General features: G+C 44.9%; 1 protein-coding gene across 2 annotated transcripts in view; it reads right to left on the reverse strand.

Annotated features, from left to right (window-relative positions):
• CXADR (CXADR cell adhesion molecule) overlaps window positions 1–18,143 on the reverse strand; it is a 59,886-nt gene extending 41,743 nt beyond the window's left edge. For both annotated transcript variants that reach the window (XM_084652498.1, XM_084652497.1), the window contains exon 1: window positions 17,998–18,143. In XM_084652498.1, coding sequence (XP_084508624.1) covers window positions 17,998–18,052 — 55 coding nt within the window. In that variant the 5' untranslated portion in view covers window positions 18,053–18,143. The remainder of the gene's footprint in view (window positions 1–17,997) is intronic.
• Window positions 18,144–25,709: the final 7,566 nt, after the last annotated feature.

The following is a 25,709-nucleotide window of genomic DNA, read 5'->3' on the forward strand; positions in this document are numbered from 1 at the left end:
AGAATTAAAGGTTTGTCAGTTTACAGCCCAGGGAGGAGACGACGCTGAGTGGCCTGAAGGTGTCTACTACGAAGGGAAATGTGCTGGTGGTGTGGAAGAGGTGAACCTCTCCATGACCCTTGGGCGTATGCAGCGACAGCAGATCCAGGAGCTGTGCACTAGCTACGCGCCAACGTTCTCAGCCACCCCAGGACTGACTGAACGGGCATACCACTCCATTGACACAGGTAATGCTCACCCAATTAGGGTCCACCCTTACTGGGTGTCTCCTCAAGCTAAAACTGCTATAGAACGGGAGATCCAGGATATGTTACAGATGGGTGTAATCCGCCCCTCTGAAAGTGCATGGGCATCTCCAGTGGTTCTAGTTCCCAAACCAGATGGGGAAATACGTTTTTGCGTGGACTACCGTAAGCTAAATGCTGTAACTCGCCCAGACAACTATCCAATGCCACGCACTGATGAACTATTAGAGAAACTGGGACGGGCCCAGTTCATCTCTACCTTGGACTTAACCAAGGGGTACTGGCAGGTACCGCTAGATGAATCTGCCAAGGAAAGGTCAGCCTTCATCACACATCTCGGGCTGTATGAATTTAATGTACTCCCTTTCGGGCTGCGAAATGCACCCGCCACTTTCCAAAGACTTGTAGATGGTCTCCTAGCGGGATTAGGAGAATATGCAGTCGCCTACCTTGACGATGTGGCCATATTTTCGGATTCCTGGGCAGACCACCTGGAACATCTACAAAAAGTCCTTGAGCGCATAAGGGAGGCAGGACTAACTGTTAAGGCTAAGAAGTGTCAAATAGGCCTAAACAGAGTGACTTACCTTGGACACCAGGTGGGTCAAGGAACTATCAGCCCCCTACAGGCCAAAGTGGATGCTATCCAAAAGTGGCCTGTCCCAAAGTCAAAGAAACAGGTTCAATCCTTCTTAGGCTTGGCCGGTTATTACAGACGATTTGTACCGCACTACAGCCAAATCGCTGCCCCACTGACAGACCTAACCAAAAAGAAACAGCCAAATGCTGTTCAGTGGACCAGAAAGTGTCAGAAGGCCTTTAACAAGCTTAAAGCGACACTCATGTCTGACCCTGTACTAAGGGCCCCAGACTTTGACAAACCGTTCCTAGTAACCACAGATGCATCCGAGCGTGGTGTGGGAGCAGTTTTAATGCAGAAAGGACCTGATCAAGAATTCCACCCTGTAGTGTTTCTCAGCAAAAAACTGTCTGAGAGGGAAAGCAACTGGTCAGTCACTGAAAAAGAATGTTATGCCATTGTCTACGCTCTGGAAAAGCTACGCCCATATGTTTGGGGACGGCGTTTCCACCTGCAACCCGACCATGCTGCACTAAAGTGGCTTCACACCGTCAAAGAAACTAACAGAAAACTTCTTCGGTGGAGTTTAGCTCTCCAAGATTTTGATTTCGACATCCAACACATCTCAGGAGCTTCTAACAAAGTGGCTGATGCACTCTCCCGTGAAAGTTTCCCAGAATCAACTGGTTAAAATCGTCCTTGAGATGTGGAAAATATTGTTAGTCTTTATGTACTTGGTAGTATATTTAGAGATGCATGTGTCTTATTAACTCTGTTTTCCTAGAGCTCCAGGAAGAAATCCCAGCCAGTGTTTCACCCTAGCTGAGATTTGGGGGGCGTGTCATAAATATAAAGGGAAGGGTAAACCCCTTTGAAATCCCTCCTGGCCAGGGGAAAGCTCCTCTCACCTGTAAAGGGTTAAGAAGCTAAAGGTAATCTCGCTGGCACCTGACCAAAATGACCAATGAGGAGACAAGATACTTTCAAAAGCTGGGAGGAGGGAGAGGAACAAAGGGTCTGTCTGTAGTCGTCTTGGCCGGGGACAGAACAGGAATGGAGTCTTAGAACTTTTAGTAAGTAATCTAGCTAGGTATGTGTTAGATTATGATTTCTTTAAATGGCTGAGAAAAGAATTGTGCTGAATAGAATAACTATTTCTGTCTGTGTATCTTTTTTGTAACTTAAGGTTTTGCCTAGAGGGGTTCTCTATGTTTTTGAATCTAATTACCCTGTAAGATATATACCATCCTGATTTTACAGGGGGGATTTCTTTATTTCTATTTACTTCTATTTTTTATTAAAAGTCTTCTTGTAAAACACTGAATGCTTTTTCATTGTTCTCAGATCCAAGGTTTTGGGTCTGTGGTCACCTATGCAAATTGGTGAGGCTTTTTATCCAACATTTCCCAGGAAAGGGGGAGTGCAAGTGTTGGGAGGATTGTTCATTGTTCTTAAGATCCAAGGGTCTGGGTCTGTAGTCACCTAGGCAAATTGGTGAGGCTTTTTACCAAACCTTGTCCAGGAAGTGGGGTGCAAGGTTTTGGGAAGTATTTTGGGGGGAAGGACGCGTCCAAACAGCTCTTCCCCAGTAACCAGTATTAGTTTGGTGGTGGTAGCGGCCATTCCAAGGATAACGGGGGTAAAATTTTGTACCTTGGAGAAGTTTTGACCTAAGCTGGTAAAGATAAGCTTAGGAGGTTTTTCATGCAGGTCCCCACATCTGTACCCTAGAGTTCAGAGTGGGGGAGGAACCTTGACAGCATCTCAGGGAGAGACTGTAAAAAGGATAATGAGGCAGTTTTTCAGATGTTTGTAGGGAACTCCTCCCAAGCATGAGGGGAAGGCCTGGGAGAAAACATAAAGGTGCTCATTTGAAAATTTAACAAGTGGGCAATGAAGTCTGGCAGACAGAAAATCTGCATCTCAAGAGTGTGCCTGGAAACAGCAGTGCCTCGACTATTCACATTCTGGGGGCTTCAAACACCCTGGGATTCAGCAGCAGGATTCCCTCACAGCAGTCCAGTGAGTGGCAAAGAGCAAGCACATGACTTGATCTGTGACAAGGGATCAAAATCAACAGGCTGAGAGAATGATCTTTGCAGCAGCATTTACAACTGATAATTATTGTTTCTCAGATACATAAATGAGAGATTAGCAAGAGGGTCAAATGACTGACCTTCAGTCTTAGGTGTAACATTACATTATAAAGGATGTCTGTTAGAGCCTGCCTCATAGTTAAGTAACAAAATGGTTTACATACTAAACTTCTTTAGCCCTGCTCTACACTACGAGTTTAGGTTGAATTAAGCAATGTTAGATTGATTTAACCCTGCACCCATCCAGATAACGAAGCCATTTTTGTCGACTTAATGGGCTCTTAAAATCGATTTCTGTACTCTTCCCAGACAGGGGGATTAGCGCTGAAATTAACATTGCCGGGTCGAATTTGGGTTAGTGTGGACGCAATTCGATGGTATTGGCCTCCGGGAGCTATCCCACAGTGCTCCATTGTGAACGCTCTGGACAGCACTCTGAACTCGGATGCACTGGCCAGGTAGACAGGAAAAGCCTCGCGAACTTTTGAATTTCATTTCTTGTTTGGCCAGTGTGGCAAGGTGACCGTGCAGATCTCATCAGCAGAGGATACCATGGAGTCCCAGAATCGCAAAAGAGCTCTAGAATGGACTGAACAGGAGGTACTGGATCTGATCGCTGTATGGGGAGACGAATCCATACTATCAGAGCTCCGTTTCAAAAGACTAAATGCCAAAATATTTGAAAAAATCTCCAGAGGCATGAAGGACAGAGGCTATCACAGGGAACTGCAGCAGTGCCACATGAAACTTAAGGAGCTTAGGCAAGCCTACCAAAGAACCAGAGAGGCAAACGGACGCTCGGGGTCAGAGCTCCAGACATGTTGCTTCCATGATAAGCTGCATACAATCCTAGGGGGTGCCCCTACCAGTGCCCCACATCTGTATGTGGACTCCTGCAAGGGGGGGAGTCTCACACAACAGGGATGAGGATTTGGGGATGAGGAAGATGAGAAGGGGGAGGTTGAAGATAGCGCACACCAGGCAAGCGGAGAAACCGTTCTCCCTGACGGCCAGGAACTGTTTATCACCCTGGATCCAATACCCTCCCAAACCGGGCTCCCAGACCTTGAAGGCAGAGAAGGTACCTCTGGTGAGTGTACCTTTGTAAATACAATACACGGTTTAAAAGCAAGCGTGTTTAATGATTACTTTGCCCTGAAGACTTGGGATGCATTCACGGACAGAACAGCTACTGGAAAAGCCTGTTAAAGTATCTGGGGATGGGACGGAAATCCTCCAGGGACATCTCAATGAAGCTGTCCTGGAGGTACCCCCAATGCCTTTGCAAAAGGTTTCTGGGGAGGGTAGCCTTATTGCGTCCTCCACGGTAGGACACTTTACCACGGCAGGCAAGTAGCACGTAGTCTGGAATCATTGCATAACAAAGCATGGCAACGTGTGGTCCCGGTGTTTGCTGGCATTCAAGCAACATCCGTCCTCTCTCTCTCTCTCTGTTATCCTCAGGAGAGTGATATCATTCATGGTCACCTGGTTGAAAAAGGGGAATTGTATTCAGGGGACTTTCCTACTGGGCTGTTTGCCTGTGGCTGAAAAGAAATCATCCCCGCTGTTAGCCATGTGGTGGGGGGAGGGTTAGTTGGGTTTGTGCTGTACGTTAACCCGAAAACATCAGCCCCTCCTTTTAAATGGCCAATGTGTCTTTTTCAATTTTAATCTCCCTTTTTTTTTCCTCCCACAGCTGCAAATGTTTCAACCCTGCGACTAGCATCTCCGTTCCAGAGGCTAGCACAGATAAGAAGGTAGAAAAAAATGCACTCACAATGAAAATGTTCTCTGAGCTCATGCAGTCCACCCAAACTGAAAAAGCCCAGCAGAATGCGTGGAGGCAGACAATGGCAGAGTCCACGAAAGCACAAAATGAACACGAGGACAGGAGGGACACGCAAGAGGACAGGTGGCGGGAGCAACAAGAGAGGTGGCAGGATCAAGAGGAAAAGTGGCAGCACCATGATGAGAGGAGGCAGGATACAATTACGAGACTACTGGAGGATCAAACTGATATGCTCCGGCCTATGGCTGAGGTGCAGGAAAGGCACAGACCACCACTGCAGCCCCTGTGTAATCAACCGCCCTCCTCCCCAAGTTCCAGAGGACTGCCCAAGCAACAGAAGGCTGGCATTCAGTAAGTTTTGAATTGCTGTGTGGCCTTGTCCTTTCCTCCTCTCCCACCCCACCCGGTGCTTCCCTCCTTCCCCACCCCTCCCGGGCGACCTTGGCAATTTATCCCCCCATTTGTGTGACGAATTAATAAAGAATGCATGAATTTCAAACAATGAACTTTACTGCCTCTGCAAGCGGTGATCGAAGGGAGAGGGAACGGCGGTTGGCTTACAGGGAAGTACAGTGAACCAAAGGGGTGGGTTTTCATCAAGGAGAAACAAACAGAACAGTCACACCATAGCCTGGTCAGCCATGAAACTGGTTTTCAAAGCTTCTCTGATGCGCAGCGCGCCCTGCTGTGCTGTTCTAACCGCCCTGGTGTCTGGCTGTGCATAATCAGCAGCCAGACGATTTGCCTCAACTTCCCACCCTGCCATAAACGTCTCCCCCTTACTCTCACAGATATTGTGGAGCACACAGCAAGCTGTAATAACAATGGGAATATTGGTTTTGTCGAGGTCTAACAGAGTCAGTAAACTGCGCTAGCGCGCTTTTAAACGTCCAAATGCACATTCTACCACCATTCTGCACTTGCTCATCCTATAGTTGAACAGCTCCTGACTACTGTCCAGGCTGCCTGTGTACGGCTTCATGAGCCCTGGCATTAAAGGGTAGGCTGGGTCCCCAAGGATAACTATCGGCATTTCAACATCCCCAACAGTTATTTTCTGGTATGGGAAGTAAGTCTCTTGCTGCAGCTGTTCATACAGACCAGAGTTCCTGAAGATGCGAGCGTCATGTACCTTTCCCGGCCATGTTGATATCGGAGAAACCTCCCTTGTCATCCACCATGCTTACAGTACCATTGAAAAGCACCCCTTTCGGTTTATGTACTGGCTGCCTTGGTGGTCCCAAGATAGGGATCTGCGTTCCATCTATTTCCCCACCACAGTTAGGGAATCCCATTGCAGCAAAGCCATCCACTATAACCTGCACATTTCCCAGAGTCACTACCCTTGATAGCAGCAGCTCAGTGACAGCACTGGCTACTTGGATCACAGCAGCCCCCACAGTAGATTTACCCACTCCAAATTGATTCCTGACTGACCGGTAGCCATCTGGCGTTGCAAGCTTCCACAGGGCTATCGCCACTCGCTTGTGAACTGTGAGAGCTGCTCTCATCTTGGTTTTCCCTGCCCGGAAGCTCAAGAATACCAAGTCACAAAGTTCCATGAAAGTGCCCTTACGCATGCAAAAGTTTCGCAGCCACTGAGAATCATCCCAGACATACAACACTATGCGGTCCCACCAGTCTGTGCTTGTTTCACGGGCCCAGAATCTGCGTTCCATGGCATGAGCCTGCCCCATTGCCACCAGGATGGCCAAACTGCCGGGGCCCTTGCTTTGAGAGAAGTCTGTGTCCATGTCCTCATCACTCTTGTCACCGCGCTGCCATCGCCTCCTCGCCTGCTTTTGCAGGTACTGGTTCTGCATGATGATGCGCAAGGTGTTTACAATGCTCATAACTGCCACGGTGATCTGAGCAGGCTCCATGCTTGCCATGGTCACCCAATGTACACATCCATGAACCTGCCATGGTGAGCCACTAAGGCTTGCATCACCACTGAATAGTTTGAACCTCTTTCCATTATTATGCATTTAGATTTGTTTGAGGCTGCCATAAAATGTGTACATAAATTAAATGGCTCATACGGTTTGGGAGTCCCAGCTATTTAAATCCTTAACCGTGCACCTCTTCAACACATTATATGCCCTACAAATGTCTAAACTTCACTCATCATAGGCTTCCCACTGCCAAAATGGTGTCATATAAGTAGCAACCGTCCACGGTAGCCAGCTTCCACAGGGCAACTGCCCCTCTTTTCCACACAAAGAGGAGCTCTTATCCATAAGGTATGGAATTCCCCAAAGAGATACTGTAAAATCCATTACATCCTGAAGTTATGCAGACACTGCTGCTCATCATAGGCTTCAAGAACTTCGTCTGTAGTTATGACCAAACACAGAAGTGATGCTCTACCGACTGACACCACTGTCTGCAAGTTCAGTGCAATGTTGTCTACTCCAAGCATGATGAATGCATGACTGGTGAATTACAAATTCCAAGAACTAATCTTCCTTCTCAAGCTGTCTACGGGAAGTGTTAAAACATCCTCCCTCCACCACCTCATAGAAGCCTCAATAGTTTCACAGAAGTTCCAGCAGAAACCTCTTCTTGTTAAACAAGGAGAACCAAGTCTTCACCTGTGGCTCCATTTTATAGAAAGGACTAGGAAATGGTACCAGAAGTAGGGAACCTATGGGATTTTCCCCAGTAAATTGGGGAGAGAGGGAGAAGAGGTCAGACTTCAACATTCCCCTTGGCTCCAAGATGGCCTTTTGGAAACTCTCAGAAACCCACAGCCTCAGACAGCTGTGCCAGGATCTGTGGGATAGGTATTCCAAGGGCAGATAAATTGTCATCAGATGGTACAGCGCTAATGAGAGTTTAGGGCAGAACTGCAGCTGACCTGCACCTGAAAAACCATAGCTAGGGTAGACATTGGACTGCTAATATTTACACTGGTGCTATCCCACCAGTTCAATTACAAAGGGTTACATTGTCTATTGTAGGCAAGGGCATTTAATTTAATTTAACCACACATACGACGAGTGTAGCTTCAAACTGCATAGTCAAGAGATACTGGAAACATATTTCTGGGTTGATTTGTATGTCACATAGACATATCTAAATTCTATTATACCTGGCATAACATGTTGCATTTGTCATGGATTATCCCACACTATTCCCTCTCAAAAAATCAGAACAAAATTCTCCCCAATAACCCAATAATTCAGGTGTACAAGACAGTTAACTCTGCCTGCCCAAAATCCATTCCCCCACCTTTACCTTGTTGAATATACAAAATACTTATATTACCAGTGCCACTCAAGTGGGATTTTACAAGACTGCAATAATGGTAACAGCATCAAGAGGATCACCACACAGAATCCTCAAAACCACTGTTCTTTATCTAGAAATGTTTCTCATCTTAGTGATATGGCAGCACTTCTGATTTACACCCACGTACCCCAGTCACCTGGAAATCTGCAAACCAACCCAATTTTCAACTCATTTACACTGAGTCTTAAACTTAGTCTTCAAGAGCAAGGAACAAAGACACTTTAGTCTCCTTTTTACAGTGTAAATGTTGCTAGTTTTTCTACTTATTCATATTACAGAACGTCTAACTAACGAATACAGTGAATTCTTTTTAGAATTAATAGCATTTCAAATGGGTGTTAATGGACAATAGATTCTATGGGTCAGCCATTAGCTAGTAGTACATATGGCTTATCATCACACTTTACCATCTTATGCCTGTATCTTCTTCTCAAAATAGGTTTTAGGTCAGGTCTATACTAGGAACATGTTGCCACTATAGCTATACCAGTATACTATACCAACATCACACTCCTAGCACGGACACGGTTTATACTGTCAAAAGCATGCTTTTGCCACTATAGCTTATTCCAACTGCACACTCTCAGCCCTCAACTCCAAGCAAAATAAAACTATACCAGCAAAGTGCAGTTTTGCCAGTATAACTGCATCTACACTAAGGGTTTTGACATGGGTGCCTACTGCCCTAGAGAATAGAGGAAGAAAAAGCAATAGGCAAACAAACAAAAGCAAATCAGACTAAACTGCCTTTAAGATTCACAATTTCAGAAGCAACTACCCTCTCTACTTTACAAACTGATTTTATTTAGCAAAAGTGAATTGACTGAACTGTTTTAAGAAACCTACTTTTGATCGTTTTAACCTTAGAATGTGCTAGTGTACAAAAATAACCAAGTACAGACTCTGTAAAATGTGGTATTCTGACCTCAAGCAGACCTGGTTAGAAAGGAATGACAACACAGAGGTGTTAAAAGGTTTGGTTATTCTAGAACTGCTGAGAGATAAAGTGAGTCAAAGGGTACTGCCTGTAGTGATGGTAGATGGGGGAGGGAATGAGAAAAAGCAGAAAAGTAGTCAGAGAAAGGTCAGTATAGATACAAACTAAACAGTTTTAACCTTACCATCTGAAGCTAAAATTCTCTATATTTCCCCCAAGTCAAGGGAAGATTTATCTGTAAATACTAAGCCAAGATATTACTGTATGTATTATAACTGAAGATTTGAAGCAGGAACTCCAAATTTTTGCTGAAGTGGGATATATTTTTCCTTCATAAACAAGAAAAGTGAATCTGATGGATTTGTTCCAAATAGCTATTCATAAAATTATTTCTTATCTCTCTCAAAAACAATAATTCAACCTGTTAAGTTACTTAAGATGATTATACACATGCCAGCGAAGTTTGTTTTTAAGGGGGGAAAAATCACCCAATTGACAGAAAAGCCAACTCTCAGCAAACAATCCTGAAAAATCAGCTAAAAGCAAGGGTCGGAAAAGACAAAATCCTCTACCAGAGAATAAACCAGAGATAATGCAGTGACTGAAAAAAAGTATTCACCCGTTCACCAGTAGCAGGTAGGAAGCTTTCCCAGGTAGGTTGCATGGAGAAGGAGCTAAGCCATCAATTTCTGCAGAATGTAGACTTTCATTTTAACATATCTAGCTTTTATGACTGCAAAGATATCCTTCCATATGTGAACAAATGCACTACCTGTCTTTGAATCCAGAAAGCAGCAGCAAGTGAAATTTACTAGCTTAGTCAGTTTCACAGCTGCTTTACAGAAAGCTGAAGGTAACCCAAATCCCATATGAACCACTTAGCAGCTGCTTGGGAAAGTGAAGCAACAAAAGCAGTCACTAAGGCCTTGTCTACACTGGCAAGTTGATGTGCAGTAACGCAGCTTTCTGCGGTATAACTCCTGAGGTGTACACACTGCCAAACAGTTGCAGCGCTATAAAAAAAAAAAAAACAACACCCCGATGAGAGGTATACAGCTTTCTGCAACGGGATACAGCACCTTGGTATCAGTGTAGACACCCTGGTTGACTACAGCACTGCGATTGGCCTCCAGGAGGTGTCCCACAATGCCTGTTCTCACCTCTCTGGTCATCAGTTTGACCTTTACTGCCCTGCTCTCAGGTGACCAACCGTGAGCCCCACTCCTTAAATTCCTTGGGAATTTTAAAAGTCCCCTTCCTGTTTGCTCAGTGACACACGTAACGGTCTCAGTGCATCTTTCCAGGTGGCCATGCCTGCTCCATGCACCAGGCGATCCCCGCTTTGGAGCAATGCCAAGCTGTTGGACCTCATCAGTATTTGGGGAGAGGAGGCTGTCCAGTCCCAGCTGCACTCCAGCCATAGGAATTATGATACCTACGGAAGATGTCATGATGCATGACAGAAAGGGGCCATGACCGGGACACTGCAGCGCACGGTCAAAAGTGAAGGAGTTGCGGAACGCCTACCACAAGTCACAGGAGGCAAACTGCTGCTCCAGTACTGCGCCCACTAGCTGCCGATTCTACAAGCAGCTGGACGCAATACTCGGTGGCGACCCAACCTCCACTGAGAAGGCCACTGTAGATACTTCGTTGGCTCACGTGCCAGTCGAGAGTGGACCGAGCCAGGAGGAGGAAATCTTGGACAAGGATGTGGAGAGGAATGGGGACCCAAAGGCAGAGGATGACTTGGAGGTCAGAGATGCATGTAGCCAGGAGCTCTTCTCTACCTCAGAGGAGGATAGCCAGTCACACCTGTCGGAGCTTGGCAAAGTGCAAACAGGAGAGGAGGCCCCTGGTAAGTGGTTTTGATTTTGGGAATCGCTGAAGCAAGTTGTTGGGGGCAAGAGGCTTGCAGAAAGCAGACTTGTGTCTGTATGATACACCTACCACCACATGCCTAGTCTGAGTGGCAGAACAGGGTGTTGACTGACTCCCTCACTTCACGGGAATCTGCCTCAGAGATCTCTACGAAACTCTCATGGAGACACTGGGCAAACCGCTGCCACAGGTTCTTTGGCAGAGCTGCTTTGTTTCTTGCCCCATTAAGGGTAATTTTCCCGCAGCACTCTGTCAATCACGGGGGGGAGGGGAGAGGGAGATGGGGAACAGACACCATTGCTGCACACAGTGGAGAGGCATAAGGGCCAAGGCAGAAGTCGCAGTCTTGGAAAAGATCCTTCCTTGATTCCCTGCTCACCCTCAGCAACGAAATATCTTCCATAATCAACACAGCCTGTGGAAAATGTGGGGACAGTAATGATTACAAGGCCCCCGCTACAGTGCTGGCTCTCCCCAAAAGCCACGTGCCCAGTGTACAGTATGGACCTGGAACACTGATTTCCCCTGCCCCAGCAGTTACTCACCATTTTGTGGGTCTTGTGGCTCATGTGTGCATGCCTGGGGCCAGCCAGTTAGTGACAGGTATGTGAATAGTGGTTGTTTTAAATCACTGAATCAGTGGTCTGTTTGTTGCAAACAATACTGTTTCTGTAAAATGTTGCATTTTGGCTTCACATATATGACCTTGGGAGCCCAGCCTCCCTCTTTGTTACTGCCAGCTGAACAGCTGTGCAGAATTAGAAAGCGGCTACAAAGAACTGAAGAGGACTTCCTGCGTGATGTCATGATGCACTCTGCAGCTGAAAAACAAGAACTGAAGGAGTGGCGGGACAGCAAGAAGAGGGACCGAAAGGAGAATGTGGCACGCCAGAACGAAGCCACGGAGCAGCTCTTAAATGTTATGGACACGCTCCAGGTGCTACTACCACTGCAAACTGAGCAGCTCCACGCCCACCCTCCCCTACAGCAGCTGTCGCAAAACTCTTTCCCATGAGCCTCCCAGACACTGCCAACACACTCCTATCAACTTCCTGGCTCCAGTCTGCACCCGCTGCATTCCACTTTTCCCTCATCACAGTCTAGCACTGAACACTCCCAGTACCCACTGCACTCAACATCTATCCCTCTGCAGTTTAGCCCCGCAGAAGTACAGTACCTGCTACACTGTACTCCCAGGGAGAAGGTTGGATGATACCTGGACATACACAAATCTTTAACCATCCCGGGACCCCACGTCCTCCTGAAACTCTTCCTTCTCCCATCCCCCTCAGTGCTGATGTGTTTTTTTTGTTTTTGTTTGTCTCTCTCCTCCAGTTGTTGTTTTTTAATAAAAGAATTGTTTTGGTTGAAAGCAATCTTTATTCCATGAATTGAAAACAAACAGAGCCCTGCAAAGCAACAGGCAATTTTCTTAAACCTTCACAGTGAATCGTCTGCACCAATCACAATCATCTCCTAGCATTACATGCACTGCACTCCTGAGCATAGCCACAAATATTAGTGGCTTTCAGCTTCAAATTACTGTCTCAAGGCATCCCTGATCCTTATGGCCTTGTGCTGAGCCCCTTTAATAGCCCTGGTCTCTGGCTGTTCAAATTCAGCCTCCAGGCGCTTGGCCTCAGCGGCCCAGCCCTGAATGAAGCTTTCACCCTTCCCTTCACAAATATTATGTAGTGTACAGCATGCGGCTATAAACATAGGATTATTGTCATTGGCCGGGTCCAGCCTCCTATATCAGCAATGCCAGCGGGCCTTTAAATGGCCAAAACCACACTCAGCAGTCATTCTGCACTTGCGCAGCCTGTTGGTTGAACCGCTCCTTGCTGCTGTCAAGGTGCCCAGTGTATGGCTTTGTAAGCCACGGCATTAAGGGGTAGGCAGGGTCTCCCAGGATCACAATGGGCATTTCGACTTCCCCAATGGTGATCTTCTGGTCCGGGAAGAAAGTCCCTGCTTGAAGCTTCCTAAACAGGCCAATGTTCCGAAAGATACGTGCATCACGCACTTTTCCGGACCAGCTTGTGTTAATGTCCGTGAGACACCCATGGTGATCCACAAGCGCCTGGAGAACTATTGAGAAACACACCTTCCGATTAATGTATTTGGTGGCTAGGTTTCTGGTGCCAGAATTGGAATATGCATGCCATCTATCGCACCTCCGCAGTTAGGGAAGCCCATTTGTGCAAAGCCATCCACAATGTCATGCATGTTGCCCAGAGTCATAGTCTTTCAGAGCAGGATGAGATTAATGGCCCTGCACACTTCCATCAACATGAGTCTAATATCACCTTTCCCACTCCGAACTGGCCAGTCTGGGGTAGCCAGCTTCCACAGTGCAATCGCCACACACTTCTCCAACAGCAAGGCAGCTCTCATTCTTGTGTCCTTACGCTGCAAGGCTGGGACAAGCTCATCACACAGCTCCTACACATCAACCAGACTGCACATGTGCTATCCCCACAGAATAAATAAGCATGATCTATTCCAAGGCTGCAAGAGTAAGCAGAACTCTCCCTGAAATTGTTCCTCTTGGTGGCTGGGAGTCTGTGGTGCCAGGCACCAGAACTATGAACAGGGAGCTCTGAATCCTCCACTGCTGGTGCTCAGGCTGCATGGAGAAGGAGCTAGCCTGATTGGAATGCAAAAGGATGATGAGCTAGAGGGAAGGTGAAGAGAGATTGAGATAGGATCTGTGAAAGAAGAAAATGATAAAGGGGTAAGGATGTAAGGGTCTGTGACTATTAAAGCACAAACCAGAATTGAACCCAGGATTGGACTGTCTCAACAATCTTCTGCCAATCAGCAAATACATGTGAAACTCATTGGCAAAGTTTGTGGGTCACCTCCTTCCAGTCTGGTCCATAGAGAATTACAACCGACTATTGCTATCAACTAGTCCCTTAGCTCAAGTGGCAGAAGTCTGTGCTTTAGAGCCAAACTCCAAAGATTCCAACCCTAATAATGATCAGTTTGGGTGTCATCACCCAATCCCTGCAGGCAAAATGTGTGCGGGGGGTGGGAAGGACATGGAGCTACATTTGTGCTGACAGTTACAGATGGATTTTTCTCTTTTATTTCAATACATCAGCTAAAATCAACGTTTACCAACATTTCTTCATTTAAACCAAATCCAGCTATGCCTAAATACAGGAAAGATGTGGACAAACTGGAGAGAGTCCAGAGGATAGCAACAAAAACGATAAAAGGTTTAGAAAACCTGACCTATGAGGAAAGGTTAAAAACCGAGTATGTTTAGTCTTGAGAAAAGACGAAAGGGAACCTGATAAGATATTAAGGACTGTTATTAAGGGAACTGCAATCAATTGTTCTCCATGTCCACTGAAGGTATGACAAGTAGTAATGGGCTTAATCTGCAACAAGGGAGATTCAGGTCAGATATTAGGGAAAACTTTAACTCTAAAAGGTAGTCAAGCTCTGGAATATGATTCTACGAGAGGTTGTGGAATCTCTATCATTGTAGGTTGATTTGGTCCTGCCTCAGCCCAGGTGTCTACAGGCAGTGCTAAAACATCCTCCTTCCACCACCTCACAGAAGCCTCAATAGTTTCACAGAAGTTCCAGCAAAAACCTCTTCTTGTTAAACAAGGAGAACAAACTCTTCAACTTTGGCTCCATTTTATGGAAAGAACTAGGAAATGGTACCACCAGCATGAAACCTATGGGATTTTCCCTAGTGAATTGGGAGAACGGGGAGAAAAGGTTAGACTTCTCAAGATCCCTTCCAGCCCTACATTTCTGTGATATTTGGGGTTTTTTTCCCCCAGTTTGCTTTAAAAAAAATTAGGAAATTACTTCCAAAAAAGCTACTTTACGAGAATGTAAGGTTCGAAAGTCAAGTACTCAAAAGCTGGGAAATGCCAGAATTAAAGTTGCCCATACAGCCTTAATTCAGACCCCTGGTGAGTATGCCTTATGATATAGTCTTTAATTACATGATCACACACTTTTTTCTCCACATGATCTCTGCTTAATTCAGTGCACAGGATAGGCAGTGTCCTAGAAACAAACCACAGTTGCATAGAAAACAAGGCTATTGTCTGTAGTACTTCTGCATCATTTGTTTCAGAGAAGTTGGAATGACTGAATAAAGCAGGGGACTACAGAAAGAAAGGATAGTCTCATGGAAAAAGCAGTTGAATGCCACCCTGGAGAACTGACTTCTATCCCCCCATCTCCCACAGGGTTTCTAGATGATGCTGGACAAATCACTTAAACCACGGGTAGTCAATATGCAGACTGAGGGCCAAATCCAGACTGTCAGACACTTTTGAATGGACCATGAAATCTTTTTACCTACTTACTTATCATTATCGTTATTGCAGTGCAAAAAATGTTTCTCTGAAGTCTGGACCTTGACAAAAAATAATTGACTACCCTGACTTAAATCAATTTATTCACAGGCAGCCACTAATCATTTGTTTCGAATCCTAATTTTTCAAGTGCCCAATCTGACATATTCGGGGCCTGATTTGCAGAAGAGCTGACCATTCACAACTACAGTGGAAGTCATTACAGTCTGGACATATAACGTGTTAAATACCCTGAAAAAAATCAGTCCCCTGGGTGCTTCAAACTGGGATCCCAAAATTAGCAGGCTCTCTCTACCTTAATCTCTTTGTGCATCAGTTCCTCATCTGTAAAGTGACCACAGAATACCACATTACCTCACTGAAGTGTTATGAAAAATTAATTAATTAAAGTTTATGAAGCAGATTAATATGACAATGATGAGCTCTGTAAGAAAAGCCCATGAGGAAATTAATTCTGTATTCAAATCAGAGTGAGAAGGGTGTACAATAAGCTAGACATGGGAAGACAAATCAAAACGTTGAATAGCTGCTACTCATGGAGTTAACAGAACCCATTATGTGCACAGGATGAGGCAGGGGACCTTTGAAAAGATAGTCTTTAATTACATGACCACATGCAACACATACAACAAATGGGCTGAATTAAAGTTGGACTATGCAGCATTAATTCTGTCATCTCCTAACTTTTTGAGTGGTTGACTTTGCAACCTTAACATTCTTTAATATTTTTAACGTAATACTTATATTTTAGTTCAAGGTTGAAGTAACAGACACATTTGCAAGTCACACTAAAAGATGATCAGAATCTGAAAACTATTTTGCAATACTGTATCCATAACCACAGCATCTCCTCAACTTGATACCTGAATACTTGAAGACTAAATCATTGTCACAACTGGGAAAAGATTATCTGAGAAAACCTGTAGGTCAAAATACTGAAAATAATCATTTAAATATACTGTTCATTCAAAGGAACATAATTTCATAAAGAGGGTAAATTTTAGCTTTCTGTTTTGTATTTGCCTTCTTCCAATTAAGAATATTGTTTTAATCCAAATAATTTATCTAAATAGAGACTGCGTACTGAACATTGATTACTGCTCTTTCCAAATTCAATTTGAAAGCAACTGTTCAAATCGCCTTTAAATAAAAAGACAGATCGGAACTATAAATTGTATTTTCTGCTACTCGGTTTCAAATTAAACAACAACACTTTGTGTCATTTACTTCCATTTTATGATAAGGAATCAACGTAATGTGCTAACAGTTTTCAAATGATAGTAATTATATACACTGGTACAGTTTAATGATTTACAAAGAGAAAGTAATGTAAGTATTTTTTCCTATGAACAGTTTTCACTTGAATCAAGTGTTTTGTGCTCAAACTTCACTCTGGGCAGAACTGTCCAAGAGTCTCAAAGAAAGCAAAGAAGTTTCTAAATGCACAAATTAACACCAGTCAGTCAATCCAGATTATACACAGTGCCTATTTGAAGTACATGGAAAATATTTTTAAATGAATCTTAATTAATCCCTGAACAAATGTAATATATTCAGTAAAGCAGATAGCAAAAAGCAAACCAGCCATATATTTTTACTTGAAGTTGACAAAAAAGTTTCCAACTCATGCATTGTCACACAAGAGATTAGATTTGGAGATTCTACTATAACAAATGTTGGTCCCATGAGTAATTCCCCAACACAGCTGTGACATCAACAATGGCATTAACATTTCAACAGGAAACAGACAGAGTCATCCTAACACTTCTGAAAAGCATTTTTTCTAACTTTTAACCTCCCCAGGTGTTTCACAGGTCTTTTGTATTACATCAAAATTGATGCAAAATTGTAAGAAATATCTGAAAGTTTTGAAAACAGAAAGTGTTTCAACAGATAACTGTAGCAGTTTCCTAAAATTAGGTGGAATTAACCAATAAGTGTTTGAGGCAAACTATAGTGAACACATTTTTCTGAGGAAACAATGAACCAGTTGTTTAAATAGTGCCATTCCCTAACATTTCTATAATTTGTAAAATAACTGCAAATAAATTGAAAGAATTAAACTATGCTTATCCACCTTTTATCAGCCAAAAGGGTGTCAAAACAAGGAGCTGTTTTAGGAACACTTAGTGCAACATGCCTCCTCCTTTTGCTTACTTAACTCTTGCTTTTGCTCCAGACGCTGCGAACAAACCGAAGTATTCCCAACTACAGTAATTTATAGTCTTTGCTTGGACTTCTACCCCAGGAATGTAGTCATAACGTGTACTACTCGTTGTGAAAGTTAGCTCTGCCCTGAGCTTTTCATTTAATCCACGTTTCCTACATTGCAGGTTACGGAGCCACATGTTTACACGGATCACGCCGAAAGCCACAGAAAGACCAAAGCCCCGAAACGCGCGGCAAGGCGCCACGCGATCTCTTTTTCAGGCGGGTCAGGGCTGGGAGAGCGCCGGGGTGGGTCTGGGCTCCCGCACGGGGCGCCCACCGCTCGCACCCTGCCCCGCCGGCAAAGCCACTTCCCGGCTGCGGGATCGCGGCGCACGGAGCGGACAGCGCCCCGGGCAGGGGCACCGAGAACCCAGCATCCGCAGCAGCCCCCCGCCCCGCCCCGCCCCGCCCGCACCACCCGGCGAGCCCGCCGCTGGCGGGGGACGGGGGCAGCACCGTGCTACACACCACACCCCGTCGGGGATTGGGGGGGGGGGAGACACCGACAGCGGGGAGGTGCCGGGGACAGCGCCGCGCAGGCAGCCCCGACCGGCGGGGCACACGGGGGGCGGGGGGACACCCCGGCACCAGCCCGGGCCGGGCTCTCACCTGCGCAGCACAGCAGGAGGCTCCCGAGCAGCGCGGCCCGCAGCGGCAGCTCCATGGCGGGGCAGCAACGGTCGCGCCTCGGCGTCCTCCTCACAACACGGCGGCTCCCAACGGACACTCCCAGCAGGTGAACGACGGCCCGTCACTTCCGGCCAGCCACAGAACCAACCCCCCCCCGCCCTTCCACCCCCAGGCGCCCCCCGCCGCGCGCGCACACACCGCCCAGGCGCTGCCCGCTCCGCCCCGGGCGCCTCTTCCCTCCCCCTCCCGGGACACACACACACACACACACACACCCCCAGAGGCGGCGGCTGCTGCCCCCGGGCAGTCCCCACCGCCTGAGCAGAGACGAGCGACAAAGACAAGGAGGAGTCCTGGTGGCACCTTAGAGACTAAGCGATTTATTTGGGCATGAGCTTTCCTGGGCTAGATCCCACTTCATCAGATGCCCCACGAAAGCGGATGCCTAATTTAAACGGGTTAGTCTCGAAGGTGCCCCAAGCACTCCTCACTTGTTTTTGCTGATACAGGCTAATACCACTACCCCTCTGAAACTAGAGACAAAGAGTCGCTGACCCGGACACACCCATTACCCGTAGCTACAGGACAGCCCCAGGCCAAGCGACACACCCATCCCGCCCCCTGCACGCAGCTGCTGGCTTCGCAGAGACACCCAGCAACAGCCCCGGCAGCTACACCCTCTACTGTCCCCCTCCCCGACAGGGGCACCCGCCTCCTCCCAGCACAGCTACAGCCGCGCACAGAGGCTTCCCCTCCCGTGCAGCCTGGCACCTACAGCTAATCCCCGCAGCTCCTGCTCTAGTTTACGCCCTACGACTGGGTCAAGCTAACTTCCTCACCTCGCCCCTGCACAGTCACCTACCCACTCATCCCTCTGGCCCTGGCTGCAGCCCAAGGGTGACTCCAACTGAAATTACTCTCGAGCTGTGTCAACACCAGCGTTTCTCCTCCCTCCCTGTTAAATGTTTCCACCATTATTTTGCAGCATCCGTTCAGCTCCACGATGGGAGCACTAGTGCAGTGCTGTGGTCACCCGGTGACATCTAAAAATGTCCTTTGAGTTTGAGCAGGGTTAGGTGACAGGGTCAGTGCTTAAAACACGGAGCCTTATATACAGTATTTAGAGTAGCAGCCGTGTTAGTCGTATTCACAAAAAGAAAAGGAGTACTTATGGCACCTTGGAGACTAACAAATTTATTTGAGCATAAGCTTTCGTGAGCTACAGCTCACTTCATCGGGTGCATTCAGTGGAAAATACAGTGGGGAGATTTGTATACACAGAGAACATGAAACAATAGGTGTTACCATGCACACTGTAACAAGTGAGAGATCACTTAAGGTGAGCTATTACCAGTTTGCAAATTAATTCCAATTCAGCAGTCTCTCCTTGGAGTTTGTTTTTGAAATTTTTTTGTTGAAGAATTGTTACTTTTAGGTCTCTAATCGAGTGACCAGAGAGATTGAGGTGTTCTCCGACTGGTTTTTGAATGTTATAATTCTTGACATCTGATTTGTGTCCATTTATTCTTTTACGTAGAGACTGTCCAGTTTGACCATGTACATGGCAGAGGGGCATTGCTGGCACATGATGGCATATATCACATTGGTGGATGTGCAGGTGAACGAGCCTCTGATAGTGTGGCTGATGTGATTAGGCCCTATGATGGTGTCCCCTGAATAGGTATGTGAACACAGTTGGCAATGGGCTTTGTTGCAAGGATAGGTTCCTGGGTTAGTGGTTCTGTTGTGTGGTGTGTGGTTGTTGGTGAGTATTTGTTTCAGGTTGGGGGTCTGTTTGGAAGCAAGGACTGGCCTGTCTCCCAAGAAATGTGAGAGTGGTGGGTTGTCCTTCAGGATAGGTTGTAGATCCTTGATGATGCATTGGAGAGGTTTTAGTTGGGGGCTGAAGGTGATGGCTAGTGGCGTTCTGTTATTTTCTTTGTTGGACCTGTCCTGGAGTAGGTGACTTCTGGGTACTCTTCTGGCTCTATCAATCTGTTTCTTCACTTCAGCAGGTGGGTACTGTAGTTGTAAGAATGCTTGATAGAGATCTTGTAGGTGTTTGTCTCTGTCTGAGGGGTTGGAGCAAATGCGGATGTATCGTAGAGCTTAGCTGTAGACAATGGATCATGTGGTCTGGATGAAAGCTGGAGGCATGTAGGTAGGAATAGCGGTCAGTAGGTTTCCAGTATAGGGTGGTGTTTATGTGACCATCGCTTATTAGCACCGTAGTGTCCAGGAAGTGGATCTCTTGTGTGGACTGGACGAGGCTGAGGTTGATGGTGGGATGGAAATTGTTGAAATCATGGTGGAATTCCTCAAGGGCTTCTTTGCCATGGGTCCAGATGATGAAGATGTCATCAATATAGCACAAGTAGAGTAGAGGCATTAGGGGACGAGAGCTGAGGAAGCGTTGTTCTAAGTCAGCCATAAAAATGTTGGCATACTGTGGGGCCATGCGGGTACCCATAGCAGTGCCGCTGATTTGAAGGTATACATTGTCCTCAAATGTGAAATAGTTATGGGTGAGGACAAAGTCAAAGTTCAGCCACCAGGTTTGCCGTGACATTATCGGGGATACTGTTCCTGACGGCTTGTAGTCCATTTTTGTGTGAAATGTTGGTGTAGAGGGCTTCTACATCCATAGTGGCCAGGATGGTGTTTTCAGGAAGATCACCGATGGATTGTAGTTTCCTCAGGAAGTCAGTGGTGTCTTAAAGATAGCTGGGAGTGCTGGTAGCGTAGGGCCTGAGGAGGGAGTCTACATAGCCAGACAATCCTGCTGTCAGGGTGCCAATACCTGAGATGATGAGGCGTCCAGGATTTCCAGGCTTATGGATCTTGGATAGCAGATAGAATACCCCAGGTCGGGATTCCAGGGGTGTATCTGTGCGGATTTGTTCTTGCGCTTTTTTCAGGGAGTTTGAGCAAATGGTGTAGGTTTTTTTGGTAACTCTCAGTGGGATCAGAGGGTAATGGCTTGTAGAAAGTGGTGTTGGAGAGCTGCCAAGCAGCCTCTTGTTCATATTCCGACCTATTCATGATGACGACAGCACCTCCTTTGTCAGCCTTTTTGATTATGATGTCAGAGTTGTTTCTTAGGCTGTGAATGGCATTGTCTTCTACATTGCTGAGGTTATGGGGCAAGTGATGCTGCTTTTCCACAATTCAGCCCATGCCCATCGGTGGAAGCACTCTATGTAGGAGTCCAGTCTGTTGTTTTGTTGTACCAATAAAATAAAAACCAGCAGGATCTTATTAAAGGGAAAAAGGCAAAATACCACATTTATTGTGAATACAGAAAGAATCCTAGTAAGCAGTTAGTTATAGCTATAACATGCCATTCAATCTCATATTTAGTCACACATTCATTCATACAAACACACACACACAGGTTCTGCAAGGTTGTTATCATAGTTACCAGCCTTAGAGTTGCTCATGCCAAGCCACTGGCCAGGTGGCCTGGACATGAGGAGGGAGCAGGGCCTTGTCAGATGCTCATCTGATGCTCCTGGAAGTTGGTTTGCAGAATCAGACCCCAAAAATCTCACTTTTTAGAGTCTATTTTTATAGGAATTTCTTCCTATGCCAGTCTATGGGAATTGCTTCATCATGCTGTTGCTGAATCAATCAGCAGATAGCACATTCCTGACGGCTCCAAGATGTTATCTTGTTCTTTGGTTCTCCCATTCTTGAGGCTGTTGGGTGGATTCCAGTCTGCCCTCCGGGTGGGGTCCTCTGGTTATTTCCACTTGACACCTTCTTCAGCCGATGGACACTGGATTCTTAGGCTGGCACCTCCCTGATCATTCAGTTATTATCCACACCAAGCATCCATCCACATACATCCTCTATCTCTATTTTAATGACAATTGTTAATACAACAAAAGGGTGGGGAGTCTCTGGGTACTGTTTCTGTTGTTAGAGTATTGCTTTGAGTCTCTCTCTCTTGTGAACTGCTTTGAGAACAGACTCTGTCTTAGAATGTACTAACACAATTAGCAGCTTGCAAGTTTCACACATAGAGGGAGAGAAACAGTACCAAAAACCAAGAGACCTCTTAATTAGTAATACCCTGGAATTGAAACTCTGGGGAATCAAACTCATTTGTGATTTTAATACAGAACTTCTTTAATATGATCCAACATAATCGCCCTTTTGACACTAAGATTTATAATCATCAGTGTCACTTTCTATGTAGCCTATTCAAGAGAAAGTACTGTGAGGCAATTTGAGTTTGTGATTCCAATTCATGCCACATACATGATCCTAGTGATGTATCTTTACTACAAGGTTCTGGGGAAACAGGCAAGGTGAGGCACATCCACTTTTGAGGAGTCCATTCGGTACAACCTCTAGTGTCCAATAGCTTCCCTCCCTCCCCAGCCCACTGGCTCAAGGTCAAGGGTAGCCAAAAGGATCCCATGTGTAATATGGGGAGTGGGTTAACCTTCAATACCTTTGCCTCCAGGGACTGTTGGTGTGCAATTTTGACAACAATTTCTCCCATTAACAAGTCTGGTTTACAATAGTGGAAACATATTGCATCCATTCATATTGATAGGTGTCAAACAATGATCTCTTTCTTTTTTAACAAATGCATCAAACCCTTAATATTTCCCAATATGACCCAGAACATTTTGTGTTCCAAAGTAGCTAGTGCAAGTATCTGCATTTCAGTGCATCCCATAGCTATGGTTGTGTAGTTTCCTATTTCTAATATATATATTTTTTTCTTATGGATAAGCCATGTGGTAGTATTAAGCCATTACTAAAGATTCCATTGGCCTTTTAGGTTACCCAGACCAATTTGGACCAAGTCTACATTGGCATGTACTTGTTTTTGTATCAGGCTGTCTTGTAGCTGGGACAGAAAGCTTAATTTATTTTTAAGTTCCTGCAGGTCTTCAGTATTTTTTTTTTAAACACACAACAGTGCTAGCAACAACACAAAACACAAGACAAAACATAGAACACAGAACACAATTTCTATTGTGACAGTAGATTCATGGTATTGGGTTGCTTTTCAGCTGGCAGCTTTTCCTGATTTTCTGAAAGACAAAAAAACATGTTTCTACCCCTTTTGGGATGGCAGATTATTGCTTAAAATATTTCTTTTACAAATACCCTTGCTGATTGCAGGCAAAACAGAGAAATTGCCCCCATATTTTCCTGTTTTTGTTTTATAGGCAGGCCAGGTTTCAAAGGCTTTTATCTTTTAAGGGTTATGGGGAAATTATCTCACTGTTTAGTCATTAAATCCCTGAGTTTTCCTTCTTATACAGCAGACCAAGTTTATAATGTTTTTCCTGCTGTGTTAAGCTTTAAGTTTTATTTACAGGTAATAACTGAGAAGCATCATTACCATACGACCTTAAAGGATTTTTCCAAAAATCATACACACTATACGTTGTTACAGGGATACTTATTATCATTAAATTTATTAAAATTATCTTGTTATCCCATGCCTTTTATTTAGACAATTTGTTTGCTGACCAGGTATGTCCTTTATCTGCAGCTCCTTTGTGCTGCTAGTTCTTTCCTTCCTTTATCATTTAGGTAATTTGCATTTTCACAGAAACTTCCTGCTTTTGGATTTAAAGCCATCAGCAGCTCAGAGACTCTATCTTAAAAGGGACACAATCAACTTTCACCAGAGTTTTGATTACTTTTAACTTCTGCTTCCAAAACACACAGCAATCTGAAAAAGAAAACCCAACCTATTGTGGCTCCCTTTGGAGCCCTAATAGCATTTTAATTAAGTAGCATGGTATGTTTGCATTTCTTTTGCCCCTTCTACAATATACCCTGCACATGTTCTGGGGCAAATGCACATTTCTTCCATAGTTTAACTTCTATAACATTATCCAGATCCATTTTTACATAAGGTGTCACTATTTCTTTTTTTGCTTACAGAGTTTTCATGTACCTTTATCAAAGTGACAGTCTGATTACTCAGAGCCATTTTAAGACTCAGTGTTTCTAACATTGCTTCTTTTTGTTTTGTGCACCTCACCCCTGCTGTTGCTTCAGAGAGGCACTGTCTTTTTTTAATTTTTTTTTTACTACAACTCTCATCTGCTATTTTGTTACAAAAACAAACAAACAAAAAACAAACAAAAAGAATCCAAAATTTTTTTTTTTATATTCTCCTGATTTTGACTGCCCTGCTGCAGCCACAACTTAAAAACATTTTAAATTTTGTAAAGCATTGAGTTACCTTTTAAGGGTTAAATGCCAAATCCCAAAGCCAAACAACACTAATTACCTGTGTCTAGCAAAAAGGTCTGTCAGTTTTGCAACTTTGAATTAAAGAGTCAAATGGATTTTGAGTGGCATTATTTAAAACAAAAACAAAACTAACTGGTCCTTAGAACTTTACATATTTACACACACACAGACAGATACATACACGTTTTCTTTTTCTTAACATCCCTTCCACACTGCTCTGTTTTTTACATCTTACATTCCCTTTATACATTTGAGGCAGTTAAGTTCCAATAGAACCCTCTTATGTTCTTTTAGCAAATTTGACTAAATTGTCCAGTCAAATGATTTTAATCAGATAGTTTATTTTTGCCTGGCTAATTTACAGACATTCCTTTGGAAAAGGGCCCATTTTTCTTTCAGAATGGCTGCAAAGAAACCAAGAATGCTCTAACACTTTTCCTTTTTAACATTTTCGGTTAAAAGTTGTTTGGGTGAAATACAAAGTTTAACTGCTTAATTCCCTCCAGCCTCTGCAGAGTTAACTTTTTTTTTTTTTTTACTCTCTTTTCTCTTTGTAATTATGCCTGGGGGTGCCGTACATAGGACCTTCTCCCCCTTTACCTGCCTCCCTCCAGCCTCTGCAGAGTTAACTTTTTCACTCTTTTTGTATTCCTGGAGTGCCTCTTTCACTATTTTCAGCTGGCTTTGGATATTTGTAGCCAGCACCTTCCAATTGTCTGCTCCCTTTTCCATTTGTGCCTTTTCCTCTTTACATGAAGACAAGCGGAGGGAAGAATCCTTACATGCCTCCCACAACAACCAAATTGCTGCTGCATCTCTTTTGGCAGCACTAGAAGGTTTGTATATGAGGATATACTGATCCAATCTATCCTCTAGGTCCGAAATAGTGCAGACATCAGCTAGGGCTTGTTTAGTCCAAGGACTGTGCCCAAATTTTTGAAGGATTTGTTTAAAAGGTGTAATTTCTTTAACAAAAGGTGAGGTTGGAGTTCCTTCTGACTCCATTCCTCCCTCTAGTACTGGCTTACCCTGTTTTCTTTTAAACATCTTAACATGGATATTTCAATCTCTTTGTCACTGCTGGTATTACTTAGCAAGTGACACAGCCTAGATTCTGAAATCATAGCTTAATCTATGCGTTTTTCTCCTGCTACCTTCCCGGAGGCCAGCAGGTCCCCTGCTACCTTCCCAGAGGCCAGCAGGTCCAGTTAACCTATTTCTCCCTGCTACCTTCTCAGAGGCCAGCAGGTCTGGTTTAATCTGTTTTTCCTGCTACCTTCTCGGAGGCCAGCAGGTCTGGTTTAATCTGTTTTTCCTGCTACCTTCTCGGAGGCCAGCAGGTCCCCTGCTACCTTCTCGGAGGCCAGCAGGTCTGGTTAACCTAATAGAAATGCCTAGCTCACTAGAGCTGGCGGTGTGCACACCAATATTTACAATAACTGAGGTTTTTTACCAATATT

Source organism: Lepidochelys olivacea, assembly GCF_965140295.1.
Source record: "Lepidochelys olivacea isolate rLepOli2 genome assembly, chromosome: 1".
Taxonomy (NCBI): Eukaryota; Metazoa; Chordata; order Testudines; family Cheloniidae; genus Lepidochelys; species Lepidochelys olivacea.